Source organism: Tyto alba, unplaced genomic scaffold (genome assembly GCF_018691265.1).
Source record: "Tyto alba isolate M040663 unplaced genomic scaffold, T.alba_DEE_v4.0 Super-Scaffold_27, whole genome shotgun sequence".
Lineage (NCBI taxonomy): Eukaryota > Metazoa > Chordata > Aves > Strigiformes > Tytonidae > Tyto > Tyto alba.
This window is the reverse complement of record NW_024881301.1, coordinates 8,777,590-8,803,064: the sequence shown is the minus strand read 5'-3', so window position 1 is coordinate 8,803,064 and position 25,475 is coordinate 8,777,590. Positions and strand designations below refer to the sequence as shown.

Here is a 25,475-nt window from a genome sequence, read left to right as displayed (position 1 = left end):
CAAAAAACAACCATCATACCTGTGTCCTCCCCAACCCACCCACACCTTAACCTTTTAAAAGTCATTTATCACTTCGACAATAGCCTACAGACAAACAAGACGGGCTGCCACATGCTTCTCCCGCTGCAGCGTTTCCCGCAGCCGGGAACCACGGACCGCCCCCTCCGTTCAGCCCCAACGGCCGACCCCGCGCATGCGCCGGGGCCCTGGCGGGAAGCGAGAGCGAGGCGCCAGCCCCGCGCGGGAGCCACTCCCAGCCCGGGGAGGGCGGGGCGGGGCGGGGCGTCGCGTCGCGTCGCGTCGCGTCCCCTCTCCAGGCCGTGGGCGGTGCCGGGCGGAGGAGGATGGCGTCATCGGCGCGCGCGGTGGAGCGCCGTTCCGTTGGAGCGATGTCGCCGCCGCTGTTCAGCCTGCCCGAGGCGCGGCTCCGCTTCACGGTGAGGCCGGGAGGGGGTGGGGGCTCCCCACCCCTCCATTGCTGCCGCTCGGAGGGGAACCGGGCGGGGGGACCGCGCCTGAGCAGGGCTTTGCCTCAGCGCGCCGCCCGCCCTTCCGCCGGGGCGGCCGCGCCGCCTCTGCCCCCCCGGGCCCGCAGGCCCCGCTAGGGCCCTCGCTGAGGAGGGGCTCGGGCTCGCCGTTAACGACCGTACAGGGCAGCTGACGTAAAGCACGGGGACAGACAGGGCTTCCTACCGGCTCAGCACCGCCCGCCGAGGGGAGGGCCTGCTGTTCAGTTAACTGAAACGAATGTAAAATGAAATGAAATTAGATTCTGGCGTAACCCCCACACTAAAACGTCCTTAGCTGGTTGTGCTTAGCTCTTCTGTGCCTCTGCTGAGCGGTGCTTTCCGGTTGCCGGAGCCGGTGGGGCTGGCGGTGCGCCCTGGCCTCGGGGCCCCACCGTTTGCAGCCCGGTTTGTCGGACAGGGGCGTGGGGCTTCCACAGGAGTCGTCTTGGCACAGCGACTTGGTCCATTAGGTTGATTTTGTTACAGGATATAGCTGGTTTTAGACCATTTTGTTAGCAGGAGCCGTGTCCCAAACCACCATAACCTGCCTGCGAAGCAGGTGAAGTTGTGCGTGTGGAGTTTGAGACTGTTGTAGATGCAGCCTTGATCACAACAGCATCTTCCTCTGTGTTGCACTTAAAAATACTATTTTCACCACACTGTTAGCCCAGGTTTGAGGTGCAATGCTCTGCTAGCTCACATGCCTAATTTGATAGGCACTTGGTTACAAAGTTCTCTTTGTAAACGCATGGTGTGTAGCAAATAGATTCCTTTGTATTTCTGTCCACTGTCAGATAAAGGAAGGAGATTCTTCTGGTTTTGTAACTTTTCTTTCTTTACATTTTGATAGACATCCACTAGGGAGGCTCTGAATAATAAAAGTATCAAGCCATTGTTGAATGCGTTTAACCAGATTCCTGGGAGGTAAGTGATTGTTGCTTGATTTTTGAAAGGTGCCTACTCAGATAATTTTTAGCAATCTTGTCCCCAGCAGTTGTTATTAGCTGATGTGGAATGTTTGCGTTTGCAGTGAAAATGAAAAGAAGTGTACCTTGGATCAAGCTTTTAGAGTTATTGTAGAAGAAGAAATAGTAAGTACCTTAAACTGCTACTGCTTATCTCTTGATAAAGCTCAAATTTCTATTTGCAAGTTGCTGTTAAATTAATACACTAACTTACTTCATTATAAGGAAACATTGTGTACCAAAAGCGTGAATTATGTGAAAATTATCAAATTAAGATTTAATATAGATGATTGAAGGAGACTGGTAGGTAAGACAGAATGACAATATTTTGCAGGTACCACACTGCAGCGAGAGGTGTTGACTTAGCCGTTTCTAGTAGTTCTTTGTAATGCTTATGAAAGTCTGGTGTGTCTTAAAATTATAGTTCATAAATACACATTATTCTACAACTGTACTTAGAGTGGGGTGGAGTGGGTTATCTGTTACTAGCATGTAACAAAGCTGCCTGTCAGCTGAGAATAATGATGAAGGGAATCAAATAACATTTTTTTGTTGGCGTTACTTGAATGAAGGCTTAATGTGGGATATTAATTTTCAGAAGTAAATGACTTTCTCTACACAGTAGGTATTGTAGAGTCTTTAATGGCTGAAAGTGGTCAAGAAATCTTGCTCATTCAATAAAAACTTTATATAGTTAACTGACAGGTCTGATTTGATAGGCTATTTGAAGTTTTGGGAAGTTGAATGTCAAAATTTGTTTTAAATATGCCTACTTGGAAGCAATGACTTTAGTTTTTTTAGATATAGGTCAGAATAAAGAAGTTTAACACTGTTTTCTTTGTTTAGATAAACAAAGCTCCATGTGAGAATCTCCTGGCAATTATTTCTCTTGCTATTAGTGGAGTCACAGAAGGTGAGCATCTTACTCTCAGACTTGTTGGCAGCTTTAAGGACCATTTAGGGGAATTTTAAAATCTTGATTTTTTTGTAAGTCATACACAGCGATTAGCTTTGATACGTGACCTTTACACTAGCGGTTATTAAGTGTGTTTCACAAGAGGAATGAAGTATAATGTAATTACATTCAGCTACATGTATGGCATTTGTATTGAAATCTTTTTTTTCTAATAGAGGGAGATGCATGATTTTAGTTGCAACATAATTAGTGTTTTCTATCTTTTTTCACTACTGTAAAAGGCTTAGAAGTCTCCGAACATAATTTCAGAGCTGAGACCACTGAGGCAGAGAGGTTAAATGTTTTGTAGGTTCCTCTGTCAGTTGCTGGCAGAGCCAGAAGTAACTTCTCCTGAATATCTGTGCTCCTCTCCCAGTACTGACCTGTCAGTACATGACTGTTTTGTACGTACTAGAATCTGTTTCTGTAACTATCTTTGTGTCAGAAATTAGTGTACTAAACACCTCTGAAGAGGCTTTCGTGCTCTTCCCTTTGTTTATTTGTTTGCCTTACACATGAAATACTTGTTTTAGTAAGCATACATATGTGTTTTATGAACTGTAGAATTACAAGACCTGTGATTACAAGGAATGCAGACACTACCAAACTACTGAGCATGGGTGGACAGACTTGGAGCACTGCTTTAGCAGTGTTTTACTTGAGGAAAAGACTCAACCTTTGTGAGTGTGTGTAGTGTAACTAACTGTGGACTTAGAATTCTGAAAGAGTTCACTTGCAGTCTTCAAGGAGATGGGATGTTGTTTCAGACTCTGAGGTTTTTAGAACAGTTATTCTTTATTATCTGTTTTACATTTCTGCAGAGCTCTTGTAAAGCTCATCTGCGTATGTATACATATATAAATAGGTTTAATGGAAGCTCATGCTTTAGCCCAAACTTTTTGTTAGGATTTGTAGGAACACAGAAGAACTTGTTTCTTTTTTTTTTTTTTTTTTAACATAATGTCCCTCAATTGCCATGCATCTTTACTGCCTTTCAGTTCAAATTTGCTGAATAAAATATTCCATGTTGCACATAGGTATCTGTACTGCATCAACCCCTTTTGTGCTTCTGGGGGATGTTCTGGATTGCCTGCCTTTGGATCAGTGTGACAAAATTTTCACTTTTGTGGAGAAAAATGTTGCTACGTGGAAATCGGTAGGTATTTTTCCAAAATGTGGTATAGTTGTACCAAAGCTTCTGTCTGCCTGAACCATTTTTACAAACAGTTTTTAACTGTTCTTGTGTCTGTTTGTGTTACAGTAGTAGCATTGAGCATGTTCTGTTTTGAGGCTTAAAAATGTCTGAGCAGCAGAGGTCTGAAAATTAATAATAAAAGGAATTATAATTTTGATAGATGTTTTATTTCTAACTCCTTTCTCTACAGTATACAGTGTTTGTCACATTTAGAAACTGGAAATTTAACTTCCAATGCATAATTTGTAGGAGTAGCTATGCTCCTGACTTACTCTTCAGCTTCTTCCTCAGAGTTGCAGGAGATTCCATTGCAGGAAAAGAAGTCATCTTGGTCACTTCCTTAATGAGCTTTCCATACAGGACTATAGCAGTGGTGAATAGGTTGCCCTAAAATATTCCTGCTCTTGAGGAAGAGTCTTCAAAGCCAGCATGAGGGTTTTATGTTCTTTGCTGTGCCATGGTGCTGTAGCAGAAGAGCTGCTACAACAGGCTGCTGAGTTTCTTGTGCTGCAGGCACTGTTAATTAAAGAGGGAATTCAGAGTCTCAGGCAGAAATCCTAACCCGCCAGCATTTTATTCAAACATCATAAGAAATCTTTGACCTCGGTGTCTTTGGTTTGCTCTTTGGCAATAGTGCCAGGAGTACAAGTGTCAGGAACTCTACAGGTAACACCTGAAAAGCATTCCAGTTTGGTTTCCTAAGGAGGACTACCTCCCATAGGCATTCATTCAGACTGTTCTGTTTCGGATAAAATTGTGTCCCCCAATACATCCACAAGTTTTTTCTTTATCCTTAATTCGTGTATCTGATCAATTTCTTTCTCTGCTGCCAAATTACTGATACTGTGAATGCTTTAAATCTTTTGTGCATTGCTCTTTGCTTATGTGTATAAGTAATGCACGGAATAATAAAGGCAATGAGTGGTAAAATGAGTGTGTTCCAGGAAAAAAGTAGATTCTGCTTTTACAGTTCATTGTCACACCTGTTTTTTCTATACAGAGGCTGGATTTAAATGTATTTTATGCTTTCTTGGAATTTGTAGGACTGCTTGTTTTATGTTGCCTTTCTCTGAAACCTGCCTCTTACTTAAGGGAAAATGCAAATTTAGAGTTAACAGTAGGAATGGCTCATACTTGGGGCTTGTGATTCAGTTAAAATATGCTCAGGGATATTTTGTGATCTCTTAATGATCTAAATACTTTTACTCTGTTTCAGAATACATTTTACTCTGCAGGGAAAAATTACTTGCTACGAATGTGCAATGGTGAGTTGTAGTTTTTCCGGGGAGTGGTGGGGAATTAAAGAACTCCCTATCTCAGCAAATGAAAGTAAGTTTAGTAATTTGATTTACATTCCCATATGTTCAATACGTAATAAAGTTAAAAGGGACATCGCTCATCTTAGCAGATATTCATGAGTCTTGCTGATTAATGTAAAAGTCATTCTGACTTTAGGGAAATCTCTTCATCAGTGGAGGTAAAAGAACATCTGAGAAATACTTATTTCTCAGCAATGACAAGGCCCATATCAGAGGCTGCATATTTGAGTTGGATTCATTTGAACTTATTTTTTTTATTGCTGTTAAAGTTGCTAAGAGAACTGGTAGAATGCATTTGATAAAAATATGGCTGATCTGATGAAGTTACTAGCACTTAAATTTACAAATCTTAGCTTCCTTTCATTAGCTATGTAGGTCATGTAATTAACAAGTCTTGAATTCCAGCCTGTGAGAAACCAGAAGAGTGATAAATACTATTATTCTTTACTTTTGCAAAATTTAGACCTCCTAAGAAGATTATCTAAGTCACAAAACACAGTCTTTTGTGGAAGAATTCAGCTGTTCCTGGCTAGATTATTTCCGCTTTCAGAAAAGTCAGGTGAGATTTTTTTTATATTTCATCACATTTAACATCTAACAAAGACTAAATACGCTGAATCTTTTAATTTTATGATGGTTGCAGACCAAATCTAGTTGGAGAAAATCACTTTACATGTGTATCTTAGTTCTTGTCTCTACCCTTGAGATTGTAAGTGACTTTAATTTGTTGTGATTGAAACACAAATTTTGAGTGCTGTTTGTGAATTTAATATTGTTGTCTCGTAAACAACTAATTGAATGAACAGACTTAGGAACTTCACAGCTTTTAAGACCGATGCTTTGTTTTTCACAGGACTTAACTTGCAGAGTCAATTTAACCTGGAAAATGTCACTGTTTTCAATACCAATGAACATGAGAGCACTCTAGGACAAAAGGTGAATGTTCCTGTGTCATTTTTTTACCCATTCTGCAGTAAACATGTAAGATTGCTTGCACAAAAATGTGCTACTGTGATTAATAATTGGAAATGTATGTTCATCATTTGGTTGTCCCTCTTCCAGACCAAGCCGATCATTCTGGAAATAGGCATGTTACTTGGTACGTTAAATTGTGCAGACTTTGAGGGGAAGAAAGTTGATTTGATCGTGGCAGATAAGCACTGTCACTGTAGTAAGTTGTCCCTACAGTGTACGGAGGATAGAGTTGCCCCTTCAGCTTTTTTTTCAAGAAAAGTCAGGCTACCATTGGAAAGTGTAGTAAGGTGTTAAGATAGGAATTTGTTGTGCATTTTACTGGTATAATGCTTCAGAGATCTTTTGAATTACCACCTTAAGCTTTCTGATCTGAAGTATAGTAGAATGTTTAAAGAAAAGAACACTGAAAACTGTATGCAAATTATAGTAGCATTTATATGTATTTTAAATTATTTTTTCCTATTAGCACAATGAGGAGAGAGAAGAAGGAATGGATGTAGAAGAAGGTGAAATGGGAGATGATGAAGCACCAACAAGTTGGTGAGCTTACGGCAATTTTAAAAGTTGAAACAAAACTTATAAAGTGAAAGTAAAGAGCTATTTGGGAAATATCCTTAAATGCTGTACTCAGAATTCTGTTTGTCCTGCCCTCTCAAGATGAGATACAGCCTAGCAGTGTCTTAGTCTAAATGGAGTTGCCTGGAAGAGAAAGACATCTACAGATAATTTGAAAAAGTTGCATACCTTGGTTGAGAATCACTGCTATTCTCCCTTTTGGACAATTTTTTCAATTATCTTGACAAAATTTGTTCTGGTAAGATGTATTTAGGGATTCTGGGTACATGCTGTATATGCTTTTAGTAGAGAAAGCTTTTTTTTTTTTTTCAATAGAGAAAGTGGGAAAGCTTTGAAAAAAGCTGTGAAATGTGTTCATTTCCCAGATAGTAAAAACCTTATAAGATCCCTTTCTTACCATTTTTGCGTTTATGGTGAGAAGGTAACAATGGACTGGATGGAAAAAACTGTTATGGGCAAATTCTGAATTAAAGATTTCTCTGTCAGGACTCACTATTGACTCACTATTTCACTTACAAAATTAATTAAATAGTCTGGGATTGCACATTCCTGAATGGACTCGAATTTAATATATTGTGATCAACACACTGGAGGGAAGGGATGCCATCCAGAGGGACCTTGACAGGTTTGAGAGGTGGGCCCTTGCAAACCTCGTGAAGTTCATCAAGGCCAAGTGCAAAGTCCTGCACATGGGTCAGGGCAATCCCAAGCACAAATAGAGGCTGGATGAGGAGTGGTTTGAGAGCAGCCCTGACGAGAGGGACTTGGGAGTAGTAGTGGATTGAAAACTGACTGTGAGCCAGCAATGTGTGCTCGCAGCCCAGAAAGCCAGCTGTGTCCTGGGCTGTGTCAAGAGAAGTGTGGCCAGCAGGTCGAGGGAGGGGATTCTCCCTCTCTACTCATGAGACCCCACCTGTAGTGCTGTGTCCAGCTCTGGGGGCCCCCCAATGTAAGAAGGACATGGACCTGCTTGAGCAGGTCCAGGGGAGGCCGTGAAGATGATCAGGGAACTGGAGCACCTCCCCTGTGAGGTCAGGCTGAGAGAGTTGGGGGTGTTCAGCCTGGAGGAGAGAAGGCTCTGGGGAGACCTTAGAGTGGCCTTCCAGTACTTAAAGGGGGCTACAGGGAAGGTGGGGAGGGACTCTTTATCAGGGAATATGGTGATAGGAGGAAGGGTAATGGTTTTAAGCTGAAAGAGGGTATATTTAGAGTAGATACAAGGAAGAAATTCTTCCCTGTGAAGGTGCTGAGGCACTGGCACAGGGTTCCCAGAGCAGCTGTGGCTGCCCCCTCCCTGGAAGGGTTCAAGGCCAGGTTGGAGGGGGCTTGGAGCAACCTGGTCAGGTGGAAGGTGTCCCTGCCCATGGCAGGGGTGGCTGGAACTAGGTGATTTTAAGGTCCCTTCCAACCCAAACCATTCTATGATTATATTTATTTTAATTTTTATTTTTTTATTTTTCCCCAGTTCCATTCCAATAGATTATAACCTGTATAGAAAATTCTGGTCACTTCAAGATTATTTTAGAAATCCAGTGCAGTGCTATGAGAAGGTCTCATGGAAAACTTTTCTTAAGGTAATCCGAGTTCATGCTTTCAACCATTCAGTGTAAGTAAAAATCACCATTTACAGGAATAGGAGGGTGACTGCATAAGCAGTTCAGATGCTAATGCCACTGAAAAATGATAGTGCATGAGGAAGTACATTGTGCTGTTATCTAAAGTGAGCCTTTGATGGTAAGCAATATATTAAGATGTACAGTAAATCCCCTAATAAAATGTGTCTAAGTCAATAACAGAAAGACTTCATATGTTGCAGCAATGTCAGAAGTACCTTTTTTTGTGATTTATCATCTGTAAAAAGCAGAACTTTTTTTTGGGGAAAAAAAAAGTGCCTAAACCTAGGAAGATGATAGTTCTACCCAGTCCTAGGTCTTACTTTTGAATAGACATATTGATCCCAGTGGGATCCTAAAGATGATAGGTTTCTAATAAAGCAAATCTCTTTATAGAAGCAATTGAAGTTACTGAACATCCCCTTCACTTGTTTCAGTTTTGCTTAGTATGAATGTTGAGGATGATTTATTGCTAAGCTACTGTTTCTTCACAGTTTTCCACTCTGTGCTTGTTTAATAGCAAGAAGCCTGTTTTTTTAATTTTCATTCTGTGTTCTGTTAATAACAGGTAATATCTGCTCAGACATTGATATCAATCTCATTAGTGAGGCCTACATTATCAGCTTTCAGGAAAAAAAAAAGAACACATAAGAACCCCATATGTAGTTCAGAGAAACTGAACAAGGCCAGGCTGAAGTCTTTCAGATAAAATCAATTCAAAAGCTGCAATGAAGAAAAACTCAAAAATTTCAAGAGTAGCACTGTAAATTTAACTCTATGTACCTTTCTATATATATTCTGAACAACTTAAATTGAGCTTGAATATAGTACTATCATCATGTGGACCTTTTTTCTTCATAATATCTAGCCAACAGAGAAATTGTGCAGTGTTCACAACCCATAATACTGTTTTTCTTAGCATGTTTTAAATACTCGAAATTATTAGATGTTCTGAAATGATAGATAACACTTTCACTGTCTTGTGGTGTTCAGAGAAGACCAACATATTGGTGGCAAATGGGTCGTTTCAACTGGCTGATAGGAAGTTTACAAATTATTTTACTTAACTGACTGGCAATAAGTCTAGTGTAGTGCTCTAACTACACTCTAAATACAAAGGTTTTGTATTACTTTAATGTGGTAAATAACTGTTTTATAGTACTCAGAAGAAGTTTTGGCTGTTTTCAAAAGTTACAAATTGGACGACACTCAGGCTTCCCGAAAAAAGTTGGAAGAACTGAAAACAGGAGGAGAGCATGTATATTTTGCAAAGTTCCTAACTAGTGAAAAGGTATGTGATTTCTTTTCTCAGCATCACAGACTAGTTGAAGTTCGGAGGAACCTGTGTCTGGTTCAGCCTCCCTGCTCAAAGTGCTCAGCTAGAGCAGGTTGGTCAGCACGATGTCCAGTTGGGTTTTGAATGTCTCCACAGACAGACTGCAGTTTCTCTGGGTATCCAGTTACATTGTTGGATCACTTCAGATAGATTTTTTTTTTTTTTTTAATTTTTTTTTTTTCTATTCTATCTTATTTTTTGTGTGATTGCCTCTGTTAATTGATGATTCAGGGACTTCTATTTCTGGAATAAAAGTGCAGTAAAGCTGGCATTTATTGCCTTTGATTTGTATTGTTACAGTAAGGGAAGTTAAAAGAGAGTCAATATTTAAAGATTGTTGCTTTTTTTATTGCCTTTAGAATCACATTTTCAAAACTTGGCTGATGATGTGTTAACTGTATATTCTGCCTCATAATGGTCTTGTTTAAAATGGCTTTGGAAAAGATCTTGAGAGTTTTTAGTTCTTTTAATATTAAATCAAAAATACAGTGCTCTGTTGAATTTAGTCTGAAAATTGCTGTCTTCATTTTGGAATAATATGTAAATTTAATTTTTTAAAATATAAATTAATAGATGACAGAAAGCAAGTCTCAGTGCAGCATGAATTTTCTCTTTCTGAGATAGAAGAGTAGATAAATTCATTACAAGCCTTTGGCCTGTGTATTGACAGTTTTAAAATAACATAGTATAGCAGATACAGAACCAGTTGCTTTATTAATACCCAGTAGTCAAAGGCCTCTTTCTTTGAAGAACCTTCAAATGTTGCCTTTGTATGATCTATTGTGCTGCAGGGTATGGAGGTACATGGGCTAGAAACCAATCAGTGCATTGCTGTGCATTGCATTGGTGAGAGTGAGCGTGTCTGTTGTAGCCAGATCCTTATGTTGTAGCCAGAAGGCCATAGGAAAAGGAGGCAAGCTGTCCTTCAGTGACTGAAATATTTAAATATTTGTTTTTCCATATTCTCATTCACTTCAAAGTTAACGTTATTAAATCCAGTAGTATAAAACTAGTTAAACAGAAATATAAGGATACTTTTATAAGTGGTTCTTCATGCTTTTAAAACATTGATTTCATTAGAAATTTTGATACTCTTTCCTAAATTGTTCTAGATGGCAATTTACCTAACTTAATACTTTTTATAAAGTGCTGTCCTTGGAAGTACAGGTGTGATACTGAGTAGAGCTTCTGTAATGACTTACCATCATCTTGTTGTAAAAACAGTCTCCATGGAGTTCATCTGAAAATATTTGTTTGATTTTTTTTTTTTCACTTATGCATGTTTAGTCTCTTTAATGGGTAATTCTTTGTTGTTGTTGTTGTTTAGCTGATGGATTTACAGCTGAGTGACAGTAACTTTCGCCGTCACATCTTGTTGCAGTATCTAATACTATTTCAGTATCTAAAGGGACAGGTCAAATTTAAAAGGTAATGTGGAAATACTTTGTTTTGGGGATGGGGAGCTATGAACTTGGAGATAAACCAAAATAACTTAGGAGTTTATGTCTACTTGTTCTAAGGTTCTTGCTGAGCCTTGGATTGGGAAATACAGGATGTGGCTGAAGTTAGTTTGTAGCAGGAAAGTGAAGGTCTCATTCTTGCCTTTCTCTGCTCTTCTCTGCCTTATTCTTTGCCCTCCCTTGCAGTGGCTCTAGTGTTCATTAGACTCATCTTTGTGTAGTTTACTAAGCTACCAAAAAAACAATCTGCTCGTGTTTGCAAAGTTAGTTTTCTGCCAAATTGGTGAGTTGTGAGGTCTCAGAATTAGAGGCAACTAAAACTTGCTTAAGGTGAATGCCACCCACAAGAGGGAAGGAGTCTGTCAGCTGCAAGTTGTTAGACCAGTGCAAACTACTTTCATGTGTCATCATTTTGAATCTGTGTTGACTCTGTGATGTGGCATTGGTTGCTGATTTGTTTTTTCATAGTGTGTACAGATTTCTGTCTGAAAGAACAATCACCATTGTTATTTCTTGCTGCTTTTATAAATTAATGGGACAGAACAAAACCCTATCTTTTCCTACTCTCTAATGTTATGCTGAAGAAAATCCTACCCCTCTGTTCATTTTCTGTGCCCTTAACCATCTGTGCACATAATGATTAACATTTAAGGCAGCTGTCTTTCACCTGCAATATACTGCTTTTTATAAACAGATCTCAAAGAAATTTGTGAACTAGATTAAGATCATTATCCTTATTCTTCAGATTATTTGCCAAGGCAGTCTGGTGGCAGAGAAGGAATAGAATTCAGGTCTTCTGAATTGCAGTTCAGTCCTGTAGAGGTGATAGTAATTTCAAAGACAGTTCATTAAAAGCACTCATTTGTCAGTGGTCAGGGATGGTGTGCCATATAAATGGTGTAGTATAACACTTGGTGCGGTTGTTGTAAAATACAAATTATTCCCTTCCTTTAAAAACATGGGTTTGTTTTATATCCTGTTAACTAAGAGGAGCTAGTTCTAAAAGTCTTTCTTATGTTATTGACTTAGCCATGATCGTGTTAATTTGCTATTTAAAGTACTTACTACTTCATAAAAACTAGTTGGTGTTATATTGCTTTTGAACACTATAAAAGGAATGTTAATGGTTATGCTTCAGATGGATTCTTCTTGAACCAGTGAAAAACAAAGATTAGATTCTAGTCTGATTTTTACTGTGTTTAAAGAAAAAAAAAAAGTTTTGTTCTCTGCTTGGGAATGAAGTGAGCCATGTTGGATTTATTTCTGTGTTCTTTTCACTTCTACTTACCAACTGTATTATAATTCTAGATGTACCAAGTGACTTATTTAATGACTTCAGGTTATGCTATATAGAATTCACACTTTGAGATATGAGATCTGTGTTCTCGATACAGCTGGTAGATTGTTTCTTTTACTATGGTTTGTTTACTGGTGCTTTAGCTGAGGTTAGGAGAGGTTTGGTTTTTTAAGTCTTTGCATTGTGCCCACTTGCTATGCTTTGGTGTGATTTGAATCATGCAAATGAATTTCCTATGGGATGAAGCTAAACTTGAAAATGTATTCCACAAGCACATCTAATTAACTCCACAAACTGAGTGGTCAGTCCATGGGACCAGACCAGAGCACATTCCAACTACTTTCTTCAGATTCCCTCTAAAAACCCTCAAAATATTTAGTGTAAATGATGTGTCCTCAGCACTATTTTGATGTATAGTAAACTCTACAAATTAAAAAAAAAAAAAAAAAAGAACCAAACCCAAACAACAAAACCTGATTTAGTGACTCTTGTTTTTGTTGTTGTTTCAATTTCAGTTCAAACTATGTTCTAACAGATGAACAGTCTCTTTGGATTGAAGATACTACAAAAGCAGTTTACCAGGTTGGTAGAGTAGATACTTCTATAAAAATTGCATGGGAAAATATTTTTCATTTGGTGTTGTATCAGTGACCTTTGAAGTAGTAGTCACCATTTTCTTTGGATTTTTTTCTATGTATTCTGCTACAAATATAATGCAAAATGTTAACTTTTTTCTCTCTCCCAATCATAGCTTCTTTCAGAAAATCCTCCAGATGGGGAAAGATTCTCGAAAATGGTAGAGGTAAGTACCTTGGTGCCTGTCTGAACAAAGTCTATATGGAGCACAAAAAAGCAGTATCAGTTTAAACTAGATTTTGGAACATAGATGTCACATCTAAGAGAACTTCTATTTCATCTCAGTAACAAATGTCTCACAGTGTCTTTTTATTTCGTAGTCACTTATTTCCCATGTTTTCATTATTGTGCTTTTCTTCCTTCTCCTGGGGTGAAATGGAAATATGCATATATGTCTCCTGTGTGTACACATGCACATTGGCTATTGGGGAAAAAAAATTAAAAAGCCTTTGCAGAAAGGAATGCTGTGCCCAAAGACATAGAAATAAGAAGTGGAAGTAAAAAAAAAAGTTGTCGTCTTGCTTTCGTTTTTTTTCTTTACTTTGGCTGCATCTATTTTCTTGTTTAGAGAAGGAGAAATAGAGCCTTTCACACAATTATTGTACAGGAAATACACTGTTTTTGAATAAACTAAACCAGTTGCTTAAGATTATGCTAATGACCTTCAAAATAGTGACTGAAATAGAGTAACAGAGTTTTCTCTTTAATTGTAATAGCTCAATTAAAAACTTAAGGCTCAACTCTGAAAGTGATTGTGACCCTAATAATGTGCAATATTATGTTTCTCTAGCATATATTAAATACTGAAGAAAACTGGAACTCATGGAAAAATGAGGGCTGTCCAAGCTTTGTGAAAGAAAGGTAACTCTGTTATGAAGAAGAAACTTGCTGCTGCTTTTTTGAAATGGTGGTTCAACTTCAGAATACGTACCCACAATGTATATGAGCATTAATGATTCACACAAGTTTGAGATTGTATAGTTTAATGTCCCTTCTGTCTGTGCAGAAGGCTCCTAGATTTCTGCTAAAAGTATTAAGGCTTCATTGTGTTGGTGAAGGGGTAGCTATGCATGTGCAGGGGCTCAGGAGAGCATTCCTCGTGGTCTCGTGGCAATGTTTTATTCTCTTAATACCAAGGATCGAGTGACTGAGGAGAACAAAGCATGTTGTCTCCCCTTGTGCCTTCAGCAGACCCTAGGTTGAGGGAGTTAGTGCCTGACTTTACCACATACACCACTTGGGATTGCCTCTAATGAAGCCTTTGGCATTCTGGCTTTGGGGCAGCATAGCTGGAGTTTTGTGTAACAGTTCCCTTAAGTACTTTATTAGGTTTGCCACATGGTGGTGATCACTTAACTGAAAGGAAATTATGATCAGGTGCCTTTCACCACTGAAAGGTTCTCTGTGTAATTAGTTACTGACTAGTGGTAAAACTTGACCTTTCACTCCATGTGTCTACTTGACTATCTTGAGGTGGTGACCAAAAGTTCCTCTTCCATCCTTATTTATTCTATGCACAGACTGTAGCCTCTTCAGGGTAAGGAGCAGCTGGGTCATGATCTCTTTGCAGATTTCCTTTTATGGAGAATGCAGGTGGAGCCTTCATGACTTCATCTGCTTGCAAAAAACAGAGGGGGGCTGTGAGAAGAAAGAAGTTACTATGGTGGGGGTGCAGGGGAAGTAAAATTATGAAATTTGACTTTTATAAATGTTCTGTCTCCTTCTTTAGATCTCAGCCAGAGTTTCAGCTTGGGTAGGTCTTACCCTCACCTCAGTGGTCTGGGATCTCCATTCTCTGATCCCATCAAATCATGTGCACCTGGGGAAAGAACTTGCAATCACAGAACAGATGATCCCAGCAGCAGGGTAGATCATACTTAGTATGTGCTGCTGACATAAATGTGATTTGCTGCTTTCTTCTATATCGGGACTCTGATAGACCTTTAAATTTGAGTGAACTAATTTTGGTGTCTGGCAAATCATTTTCCTTATCCTTACCTTACGCCTCTCTTCTCTTCCCACCTCCCACTCCTAGACTCCCAGTCCTTCTGAATACTTTCATTATGATTTAACCCTGTTCCAGCTGAAGTGAAATGACTTAATTTTGTTATTTAAATATTACTAGTTTGATAATTAAAGAGCTTTTTTTTCCCAACCCCACCTTTAGACCTCCTGATTCTAAGCCAATGAGGCCTGTGAGAAAGAGGCCAGCTCCGGAGGACTTCTTAGGAAAAGGCTCAAACAAAAAAATCCTTATGGGGAAGTATGTTGGATTTTTTTTTTTCATTACAGGGTTTCTGGCTTTTGGTTGGTTAATTGATTTGGGGGTTTTTGTGGCCTTTTTTTTTGTCACTGACTTTTTTTTCTAGTCAGTCATTTTCAAACTTCCTTGCTTTAGAACTGCCAGGAAAGAGCAGCTAAGGGATATTTTAGTTCTTTTAAAACTAGCAGTAGGCTTCCTTTCCTTATAGTCATCTCTTGGAGGTCCTTTTTAAATAGCCTGTAATTTATAAGCTGAAAATCAGTGGTTTGCATTCATTGTATCAGTTTTCATACTTTTGTCATCTTTATGGTTTTGCTTAAAATGTATCTGTGCCATGGGTTTTAAAGTAACACTCACTGGTAATTTATCCCTGGGGTAAAGAATATTTTTTGATAGGTCCTGTCCAATAAAATTGCCATATTTTGCATGATACTAAGTGCTACACTTTTCCCCTTCCTTCTCTGGGAGAAATTATACTTTTTTTCATTGTAACAGTTAACCTAACCTAGATATGGAAACTTTGACCTTGTCTTGAGCTTCAAGACCTTATACTGGGTGTTTAGTAAAATGTCCCTTCTGAAAAATAAAGTAATAAATCAATTTATCAAAACAAAGTAGCCTGACCTTAGCTAGTTTGGAAAGAGAGTTTCTTACTTTTTGTGACCATATATAAGCAAGAGATTATAGTAGAAGTTTAATACATAATTTTCCTAATTTGCAAAATCAGATAAGATTTCTGTCACTTTTGGTAATTCGTAACATGTATGTATCACAAAGTTTGTATGGTATGCTTTATTATAAGTGCTCTGGGATGAGAATTTCTGTAGTATTGTTTTGTGTGTCTGTCGTTGAATGATGGAGAGTGGAACGATGGAATGGTGAATATGGAGTTTAATATGTGCTTATACTTCTCTTTCCAGTGAGGAACTGACCCGCCTTTGGAATTTATGTCCTGATAACATGGAAGCTTGTAAATCTGAGAGTAGGTAGGTAAAAAGTGGTACATCATTGTCTAAAGCTAACTTGCAGTATTCCAATTACACAGAAAATTACAACTACTTCAAAATTGGCATAAGGAACACGTATAAGATGGTCTTACAGTATACTGTTTCACTCTGTGTGTTGAGGGAAGTTGATCATATGAATCTTTGTCTTGAAATGTCCTTACAGTTTTCTTTCCTAAGGTTTATGCTGTCAGTATGTTTCATTGTTACGAGCCAGACTGGGAGCCTGGGGAGTCATAAAGGTTCTGTGTTCCCCTCAGGTTAAATTATTGTTGGTGAAACAACACCAAAAGACCAGTTAAAATATTTTATTTGTGGTAGAAACTTAAACTTGGAAAAGGATAGTAAGCAATGTGGTCTCTTACTGATAAATCTATAAGAAAGAAAAAGGAAAGGGGAAAAAAGAAAAAAAAAAAAAAAAAAAAAAAAAAAGGAAAGAGAAAGAGTCAAAGTATCCACATCACCACCCAGGTTCCAGCATTGTCTCGGGTCTGGTAATCTTGGGTGGTGGGTACACACCCAGCAAAGTTTTGTGTCACCTTTTAAGTTCATCTTATCAGCTGATAAGATACTAGATACTAGACCAAGAAAGGCAGGTATTCCACAAACTCATTTTCATGAGAGAAGAGGAAAATGTGGAGCATGTGTTCTGCACATGCATAGAGGGGGAGTGGGGTGCACCAACCCCCTCATCCAATTAAGTTGGTGATCGTATTCCCCCCTACCACCTTTACTTTTTCCTCAGGTTTTATCTCTTTTATCAATCTTTTAACCCAAACCTATGGTTTCATTCAGTCCACGTTTCCCCCCTTTGAGGCTTATCTGAGGAGCTGGGCAGTACAACCGCAGGGAGTGGGGACGTGCAGCCTTCGATACACTCCGCCCTCCTTGGGCGGCGTTCCTGAGACTGATCACAAAGGCCACAGCTTGTCCTCGAGGTTTTCTGTGTTGATGCATGTTTCAGGCATTAATTCCTTCAGTTCCTTACATTAGTAAAGTAAAATCTAAGCTAAAAACCAGATGGAAACTCCCATTTTTTTAGAGTGTGGTTATACAGTTAATTACCTTATATAATAAAGGAAGATTGCCAGGTCTGGCTCTAATGAAGTTAGCAGGCTGTTTGGCTATGATTTTCAAGCAGACGTGTGCTTTGAACAGTACTAAACATGAGAAAATTGGCTAGCAGGCATTGTTTCAGTGCATACCGGATCTGCTAGTGGTACGGATGTAGAAAAATGCAATTACTGGTTACTCCTGCTTGCAAAATTGTAGGAAATACTGAAAATGTACTTTGCTACATAATTTTCTATTTGTTAGAGATAGCGAAATCCCTTTCTGTGCAGACATGCTGCATATTATGAAAATTTGGAGGAAGAGTGGGACGGTTTCCAAAGAGAACTTTGCTAGTGGTGGCTGTAAAGGCTGTGTGCCAGGGGAGGGGTGCTAGCTGTGCAGAGGTCCCGAGTGGAGGATTTGCTGGAAATGCAGGAAAAATGGAACCATTTTGGGCAAGGAATGCCCCCTTGCTCAAAGCAGGGTCAACTAGAGCAAGTTCCCTGGGACCTTCTCCAGTCGGGTTTTGAATGTCTCTTCAAGAGTAGAAACTTCACAGCCTTCCTTGGGCAACCCGTTCCAGTGTTTGACCACCCTTGCAGAAAAGCATGGGGTTTTTTTCGGATGTTTAAGTTGAGTTTTCAGTATTTCAATTTGTGCCAGCTGCTGCTTGTTCTTTCACTGAGTAGTATCAAGTCTGACTTTCTTTCCTGCTGCCCTGGAGCCTTCCCTTCTCCAGGGTAAACAGTCCTAGCTCCTTCAGCCTCCCCTTGGATGTCTGATGTTCCTGTCCCTGCACAGCCCTTTGCATGGATCTGTGTCTCTTGTGCTGGGGAGCCCAGAACTGGACCCAGCACTCCACATGTATCCCACCAGTGCTGACTAGAAGAAGGGAAAGATCATTTCCCTTGGTAACCTTCTTCCTAATGCAGCTCAGGATGCCGCTGGCCGCCTTCGCGGGGAGGTGCGTTGCTGGCTCATGTTCATGGTGGTGTCCACCAAGACCTTTTCTACAGAGCTGCTCTCCAGCCAGCCTGCAGCCTGTACTGGTGCCTGGAGTTGTTCCTCCTCAGGGCAGGACTTTGCATTTCCCTTTCCTGAACCACACGAGGTTCCCGTCAGCCAATTCCTCTGGTCTGTTGAGGTACCTATGAATGGCAGCACAACCCTCTGCTCCATCAACCACTCCTCCCAGTTCTACACTGTCTGCAGACTTGCTGAGGGTGCGCTCTGTCCCATCACCGGTAGGTCAGTAAGGAAGTTATGAATAGTACTGGGCCCAGTAGCGAGCCCTGGCATAGGCTAGGGACAGGCCTCCAGCTGGACCTCACGCCACTGGTTGCATCTCTTTGAGCCCAGGAGTTCAGGTGCTTTTCAGTCCACTTCAAATAAATCCATTTCTCCTGGTGCCTGTAGACTTTGGGCCTGTACTGAATGTGCTTCAGCTGAAGTCCCTTCAGCGGAAGGTGCAGGGATCAACGTGGGGAGGAAATGGACATGTTTGAGCAAGTTGGGGAGCCACTAAGATGGGATCATTAAGTACAACATTAAGCTGCCTAATATTTTTCCCTCTGTAATCATCCTAAGTAATTTAAATTAGGGAGTAATAATAGTCTAGCTGTCTCTGGTAGAGAAATGGGGGTGGGTGGGTGTGAATAAAGATGCCATGTTTTTACTTATCCTGTCCTGTCAAATTGCACAAAACTAACAACCATTTTAGACTCCTGAGAGCTTGTGAGCTGTGGAAGCGGCAGCATGTTTCTAACACAGCCAGACAGTTGTTATGGGTATTTTTATGAAAGTCTCATTTCCTTATTGCCAGAATTCTAAAGTCCCATAGTCCTTTTTCACCGAACTCTATTGACAGATGTTCATGTCACCTTTTGGTATGGCAGAAGGTTTAAATGTCTATAATAGGCAGTGCTAGGTTATGCAGTAAATAATTTTATAACAACATGTATCAGATTCTTTGCTTATTTACAATTGTTAAATTTGAATAGGTTGGTTTTGGGGGTTGTTTTTCTTCTCTGAGTAATCTTGAGATGTGTATGAAGGAACTGAAACCCAGCTATTTTAGAGTAGATTTTGAGGAGCGTTAATCTCCTTATTTTATTTTTTTAGGGAATATATGCCAACGTTGGAGGAATTTTTTGAAGAAGCTATTGAACAAGCAGATCCTGAAAACATGGTTGAAAATAAATATAAGTATGTCAATCTTTGTGTTTGGCTTTATTTTGATTCCTTTCATGTTTTCATTGTTAAAGAAAACAGACTGATCTCTGTATTGCTAACATCTGTACAGGGCTCCAGTAATGTACAAAAAACTTCATAGTTTTGGACATAATTATGTTAATTAGAAAATTACTCAGATCTTTTTCTGTGCTTTTATAGATGACAGACTGTTACCAACCAAACTTGTATTTTATTATAGGGCTGTGAACAATTCTAACTATGGCTGGAGAGCATTAAGACTTCTAGCACGCAGAAGTCCCCACTTCTTCCAGCCAACAAACCAACAATTCAAGAGTTTACCTGAGTATCTTGAAAACATGGTAATCAAATTAGCCAAGGAGCTTCCTGTAAGTAATATTATCCTATGATAATAAATGCTGAATTCATTTGACTTCCTACTTGTCTCTCTGCAGTCCATTTGGTACATGGGGAGGGAGGGGGCAAAAAAAAAAAAAAACCACAGAGAAAAAAAGCTTGTGAAGTGAAAATTGCAAGTAGAATTGGTCTAATCAGTGAAGATCTCGGTAACACTGAACTGGGAATTAATATTGACTAACCAGGTAACTGCTGAGCTCTGCCTTGTATTCTGTGAACCAACAGCTGTGGCCATCCCAAGTTTTTGTGCTGGGTTGGTAAGCGGGAATGTGTTTGTGCCCGGCTGTTTGGGCTCCGTGCTGCAGCGCAAACCGCTGCTGCAGGTGTCAGAGGTGGTCGGGCTCAGGGGAGTCGGTAGCTGTGGCTGCCGGGATGGCAGCCCGGAGAGAAGGGGCAGGCTGTGCAGCTGAAGTGTTAGGAAAGCTTTACAGCAACATTTACCAGAGCTTTATCAGCTCCCTGAGTTTTTTTGAAACATGTAAAGACAAACAGACCTCATGGAGCTGTAAATTTAAGGCATTTGTATGTTCAGCAGTACAAATTTGAGGCTGGGGGTGGGGGGAATGTCTTTCAGATCACTTTATACAGTGATAAGGGAGTCTGACAGTTGGAGAAGGGAGCATTTTCTAAATCTTTGAGTTAGCATTCAACCCGGCAATTTCTTGTGGCTATGAACCCATGCTTCTGTGTTTGAGACGTGAAAGCACTGAGGTATAATGGTTGGAGTGTAATATATAGCTTTTCTGCTTGTTCAGCCATCAGAGTTAAATAGATGCTAATGACAATTTTAGAAAAAATACTGGGAGGGAAAAGCTGTTTAATTTATGAAGGTATCCCTTCATGCAGTATTCCTGATGGTACCACTGCCGGGTACCAAATGGTATGGCAAGAAACAAATATGTAGATAAGGCCTGTGGCTGAAACATAGAGAAGAGGAAGCCTTGTGTTCATCTTGGCTTATCAATAGCTAAATCAGAGAGTGAAAAGTCTGTTGTCTGCATATTTGTTTGCCACCTCTAAGAAGCTTGAGAGTACAGGCAACTTTGAGGAATTCCCAAGTGAGGAATAAAGTTAGTGAAGAATAATAATATAAAAAAAAAGTCCATCAGTAGTAATCTGGTAGAAAGTTGGGGTTTTTTTAAGGTAAGTAATAAAGCTATGTATGTAATGCTTAGTTGTAATTACTATGAAAAGGAGAGAATCCTGTGAAATCAGTGGATCCTTTCATTAGTTTTTTTTTTTTTTAGTTAATACTATGTTTTATTAGAACACTTGTTACTGGTGTTCTGGGTACTGGAGACTGGGGGGGATTTCTAATTCTCATATTGGGATCATGTCAGGTTTCCATTCTAACACATTCCAGAGACAATCACAGAGCTGTAAAATTTCTCTTTAAACACAAAGTTCACCCAGTGATGTTTAGTTCTCTCATTGTAGCCTCCTTCGGAAGAAATAAAAACAGGCGAAGATGAAGATGAGGAAGATAATGATGCTTTATTAAAGGAAAACAATGAAAGTAAGATTTGCATGTTCTCAGTCTTCTCGGTTTCTCTCGTGATGTGTATTGTAGAAGCTGTGTTTTAACATAGTTTCTGCTGAGGGTCACCAGTCCTGGTTACCCCAGTGCTTCTGACCTGAACCCTCATTTGTCCCAAAACACGCAGCCTTTTCAGGGCACAGGGCACCAGTCAACCTCTCGGTCTCGCGGCCTGCAGTGCTGAAAGCAGCCAACTTGTTGAAGTTGGGATTAGCCCTTTCATTGGGAGCCTCCTCCACCGTTTCTGCTATGTGGTGTATGTTTACAGTGTTAGTAGGTGTTTGTAGCTAAATTGCCAGCATTGCTGTGTCAAGACCTACTTGAGTGTTCCTTACCCCGCTTGCCCCTGGGTTGCCATCAGTAAGTGCCTCCCCCTGGCCCCTGCCTGGGTGGGTAGTTCTGCGACTTTCAGAAGTTGATATATTCCAAATCTGAGATCTTCCTCTTCATTTAAAATATCTTAAAAGCTTCTCTGGGAAGAGCAGCAGCCTTCCTGACAGATGTCATCTCTTGTTCATGCCTCTGTGAACCAGGCATTCCTTTTCTGTCCCTTTGCCTGTACCCCCGCTATGTCGTGCTCCAGAGTGTGTCCTTCCCCCTCTCCTCTGTCGGTGAATCTGCCGCCTTCCATCCTCGTTCATGCCTTCATCTCACCGCACCTTCCCCCTCGCGTGTTGTGTCTCTGCATGCCAGCTCTTGGATCCAGCGGGGGGGGGGGGGGGTGCAGGGCCCAGAAGCCACACGTGGGATACCGCTGGCAATTTTGCTGAACGATTTTCCTGTTACTGGAAAGCTGCCTGTGGGCCTCTCTGAATCTCTCTCCTGTTGCCCTCTTCCATCCAGCACCTGACCTTATCCACAGTCTCCTTGCCAACCATGAAGTTCTCTCCTTCAGCCTAACACTGCCTGAAGCAGCCTTTAGAGCTTCACTGTGTTGAATTTACATCTTTAAGCCTTGTCTTAAAAGTGGGAGAGCTGTGGTCTGCTATACACCAATGTGCTTGGAAATAATGAAGTGATGGAGTGCTTTTGTTTTGGCATTGGTGATCCTCCATTCTTTCCCCTCCATGTAGTGAGTTTAGTTCAGACCAATGAGTGTGGCTGATAAGCACTGGAGAGAGTTGAAGCTTCCACTCCATGCCAGCTGGCTCTTCAGGTGGCATGAGGGTGAGCTATTTATTAAAAATTAAGAATATGATTGAATTACTTATGCACAGAAATTAGTCTTTAGGGGTTTTCTTCCTTTAAAATGGTGAAATAAACATGGGTAGTAAGCCATGCATTATAGACCATGATAAACTCCAAACGTGCAAACCCACCTGTGCAATCTCTGTAGTGCTTGGCTTCCCAGCAGAGCACAGTATTCTGTTTTTTTATCTTGATGCCAGAATATTCCTTAAAATACTGACTACATACTGAAGTTGCTATCCTCTTCACAGCCCTGCTGCTAGTAGGAACATGAGGCTTTAGTAATGCAGTAAAAGGGAAGCAAATGCCTTTTTACCTGGGTTAACTCTGTATAAAGTGACTAAAATAAGTCTGAAAGATAATTAAATGTTAGAGATCGCTTTGTATTTTAATATTTTAGTTGATTCATGTATTGAGTCTGTTGTTTTCTTGTTTTCCTTTGGAGGAGGCAGTTCTGATGTACTTAAGGCTTTAGCAGTTCCCTCTCAATGAAACAGGAGATAGCATAAAAACCAAGGTTTTCTTTATCATGAGCAATAAGAGACATTCCTCTTGAAACCCAGGTAATACATCTGGAAAGATCTGTCTGTTCTCAGAGCACTTGAGTAATTTTTCACAACTCAAGGGAAGGTGTAAGTTGGTCTGTTAGTAAATAAATAGGAGGTTTGAAACAGGGCAGATCGGGGAAGACTCATTTGCAGTATCTGAAGATGCTCCCTGTGTCTCACTTTTTTTTTTTTTTTCCCCCCCAGGCCCAGAGGCACAACGGGACAAAGCCATGACGGGCGAACAAATTGAGTCCTTTGCGAACAGGCTGGGGGAGCAGTGGAAGGCCTTGGCCCCCTACTTGGAAATGAAGGATTCCGATATACGGCAGATCGAGTCGGACAGCGAGGACATGAGGATGAGAGCCAAGCAGCTGCTGGTTGCCTGGCAGGATCAGGAGGGCGCACATGCCACCCCGGAGAACTTGATCACTGCGCTGAACAAAGCCGGGTTAAGTGACCTCGCGGAAAGCCTGACCAACGACACCGAAAGCAGCAGCTAACTCCCTGCAGATGCTAACTGGGTTTGGCGGTGGTGGTTCTTAATGGTGACCCTTCTGGTGGCTGTCGTTAACTGTGACTGCTTTGTTTGTTGTTGTTAATTGTTGTTGCTAGGTAACTGATTTTTGATAGGTATTTTATGTTCAATAAACGATAAAACTTTTTAATAATATTTTTCAGCTGTCCCCATTTTCTGAAAAGGATTAGTTGTCCCAGTGCAGAAATAGGAGGCTTCATCTTGGATGGTGGAAAGGTAAAAGTGAGGACGGAGAGTCGAGTCGGGTGGGAGGGTTTGGCCGCAGCTGCTCCTGTTGGGCAGAGCAGGCGGCCGCCTGTACGCACCCGCTGGCTCCGCTGCTTCCCCAGCGCGTGGGGAGCTGTGCGGGGCTTCCAGGTGTCCCCTGGGGTGGCGGGGGGCTGCGGGCTGCCGAAACGGACCTGGCGGTGAGTGATGCAGCTTTGTGAAACTGCTGGGGCCGTGGTGGAGAGCCGAGTCGCAGACCTCGCTTCCAGTGGAGCGGTGTGCTGGGAGGGGAGCTGTGGCCAGTCTGCTCCCTGCTCAAGAACTGGGTTTTCTCTGGCCCTTGTCAGTCGGTAACTGGGGGGGTGAGAGTTTCCATGCTTGTTTTTATTAGTAATGATTAACTTTAGTCTCTGCATGTTTGGTTATGTAGGAATTCCCCTGGGTCATGATAACTTTTTTTTTTTGTCCCAGTTCACTGTAAAGCAACAGTTGGTTTCATTTTAAGGATTTTAAGGCTATGGCTGGCTGTCGCTGGGTACAAGCTGTTGCATGTAGCTGGATCTGATTTCCCTCAAGTGCGAGATTGTTGTGATGGTGTAGCAACCTACAGCTTCTTCTGTGGGTATTTCTTGTGGAATGTGTAATTCAGTGAAATCTAATTGCGAACTGTTATGAAAACTCTGTATCACAGACCTTCCCCCTGCAGAATGTTGTTTCAGTTATGGCATCTGCCTGTGGCCTCCAGGGTGGTTTGCTGCTGGCCGGGAGGCAAGTTCCTGCCTGCAGAGCCTGGGGCCTGCTCCCCGCTGGGGATTTACCTGCGGTATCGGGTGCTTCAGCCATCTGTGGGGCAGGTGCTGGAAACACTACAGCCTCACTCTCGCCTCCTGCTGCAGGTACCATTTGGTAGAAGGTGGGAAATGTAACGATTTCAATTAAGGGACTTGAGCAGCCTGTGACCGGAGGCGTGTGGGCAGGACTGGCAGCTCCTGAGGGCAGCCTGTCTGCCGGGGATGAGGGCGGCCACAGGAAGGCGACTGAGGGGAGCCACGGCCGCTGAGCTCTGTTCTTGCTGCTTCAGGCATGAACCATAATCTCAGTGCTCGTGTTCATGGCAAGAGCCTCGGGCAGGGAGCTGCCCCACCCCGGCTTTAGCTGTGATCCCTTTCTTGGGCCCAGCAGCACTGCACTCTTGTGTCAATTCATGGGTGCAGAGCTGCTATTTATTTTTTTCCTGACATCATCTGACAAGTATGACCTCATCAAAATGTGACAGCACTGCTCTGGCCCTGCAACGAGCTCGACGTTAGAGCCCCCTGGGCTGACTGTGAGGATCCCCATCACCTACCCAAGGCCCAACTGAAGGGTTTGACAGACCTAGAAAGGCCGCCACTAGCAGGGGAGAGGGCTGGCTTGTAGGCCCCTGCAGCACCTGCTGCTGCTTCAAGGGGTTTGCAGTGTCCCAGCTGTTAATTATTAAGCATATCTTGTCCCAGCAAGACAACTTGCAGTACAGTTGTCAGATGCAATAAATGCACCTGTCTCAAAATTAGGAAAAAGCAACAGAATAAATGAGTCAGAATACTTTCTGGGAAGGAAAAAGTTCACCTTTTAACAGTTGGGCTGTGACCAATAATAAAAGATTAATTCTTTTCTAGGTGTAGGGTCATGTAGCTGTTCACAGCAGAAGGCTCTCT

General features: G+C 41.2%; 1 protein-coding gene across 2 annotated transcripts; it reads left to right on the top strand.

Moving 5' to 3' along the window:
* Nucleotides 1–330: 330 nt before the first annotated feature.
* On the top strand, nt 331–23,706 carry THOC1 (THO complex 1). 2 transcript variants are annotated; one of them, XM_042797847.1, is made up of 22 exons: nt 331–437; nt 1,360–1,433; nt 1,540–1,600; nt 2,321–2,387; nt 3,467–3,585; nt 4,841–4,889; nt 5,407–5,502; nt 5,797–5,879; nt 6,385–6,458; nt 7,960–8,068; nt 9,267–9,398; nt 10,771–10,871; nt 12,716–12,782; nt 12,952–13,002; nt 13,627–13,697; nt 14,566–14,589; nt 15,004–15,099; nt 16,020–16,085; nt 19,278–19,361; nt 19,588–19,735; nt 21,201–21,279; nt 23,241–23,706. In XM_042797847.1, exons 1-22 carry the CDS (start codon nt 345–347, stop codon nt 23,534–23,536), a joined length of 2,040 nt encoding a protein of 679 aa, XP_042653781.1. In that variant the 5' UTR covers nt 331–344; the 3' UTR covers nt 23,537–23,706. The 2 variants fall into 2 exon arrangements, with proteins under 2 accessions (XP_042653781.1, XP_042653782.1); XM_042797848.1 differs by lacking the exon at nt 14,566–14,589.
* The last annotated feature ends 1,769 nt before the right edge of the window (nt 23,707–25,475 follow it).

What these genes read in the sequence shown, in the direction of transcription:
- THOC1 (XM_042797847.1), top strand. Translation starts at nt 345, where the DNA reads ATGGCGTCATCGGCGCGCGCGGTGGAGCGCCGTTCCGTTGGAGCGATG. An exon ending in CCAAGCTTTGTGAAAGAAAG is followed by an intron (nt 13,698 to 14,565) that starts GTAACTCTGTTA and finishes CTCCTTCTTTAG; the next exon opens with ATCTCAGCCAGAGTTTCAGC. An exon ending in ATTAAAGGAAAACAATGAAA is followed by an intron (nt 21,280 to 23,240) that starts GTAAGATTTGCA and finishes TTTCCCCCCCAG; the next exon opens with GCCCAGAGGCACAACGGGAC.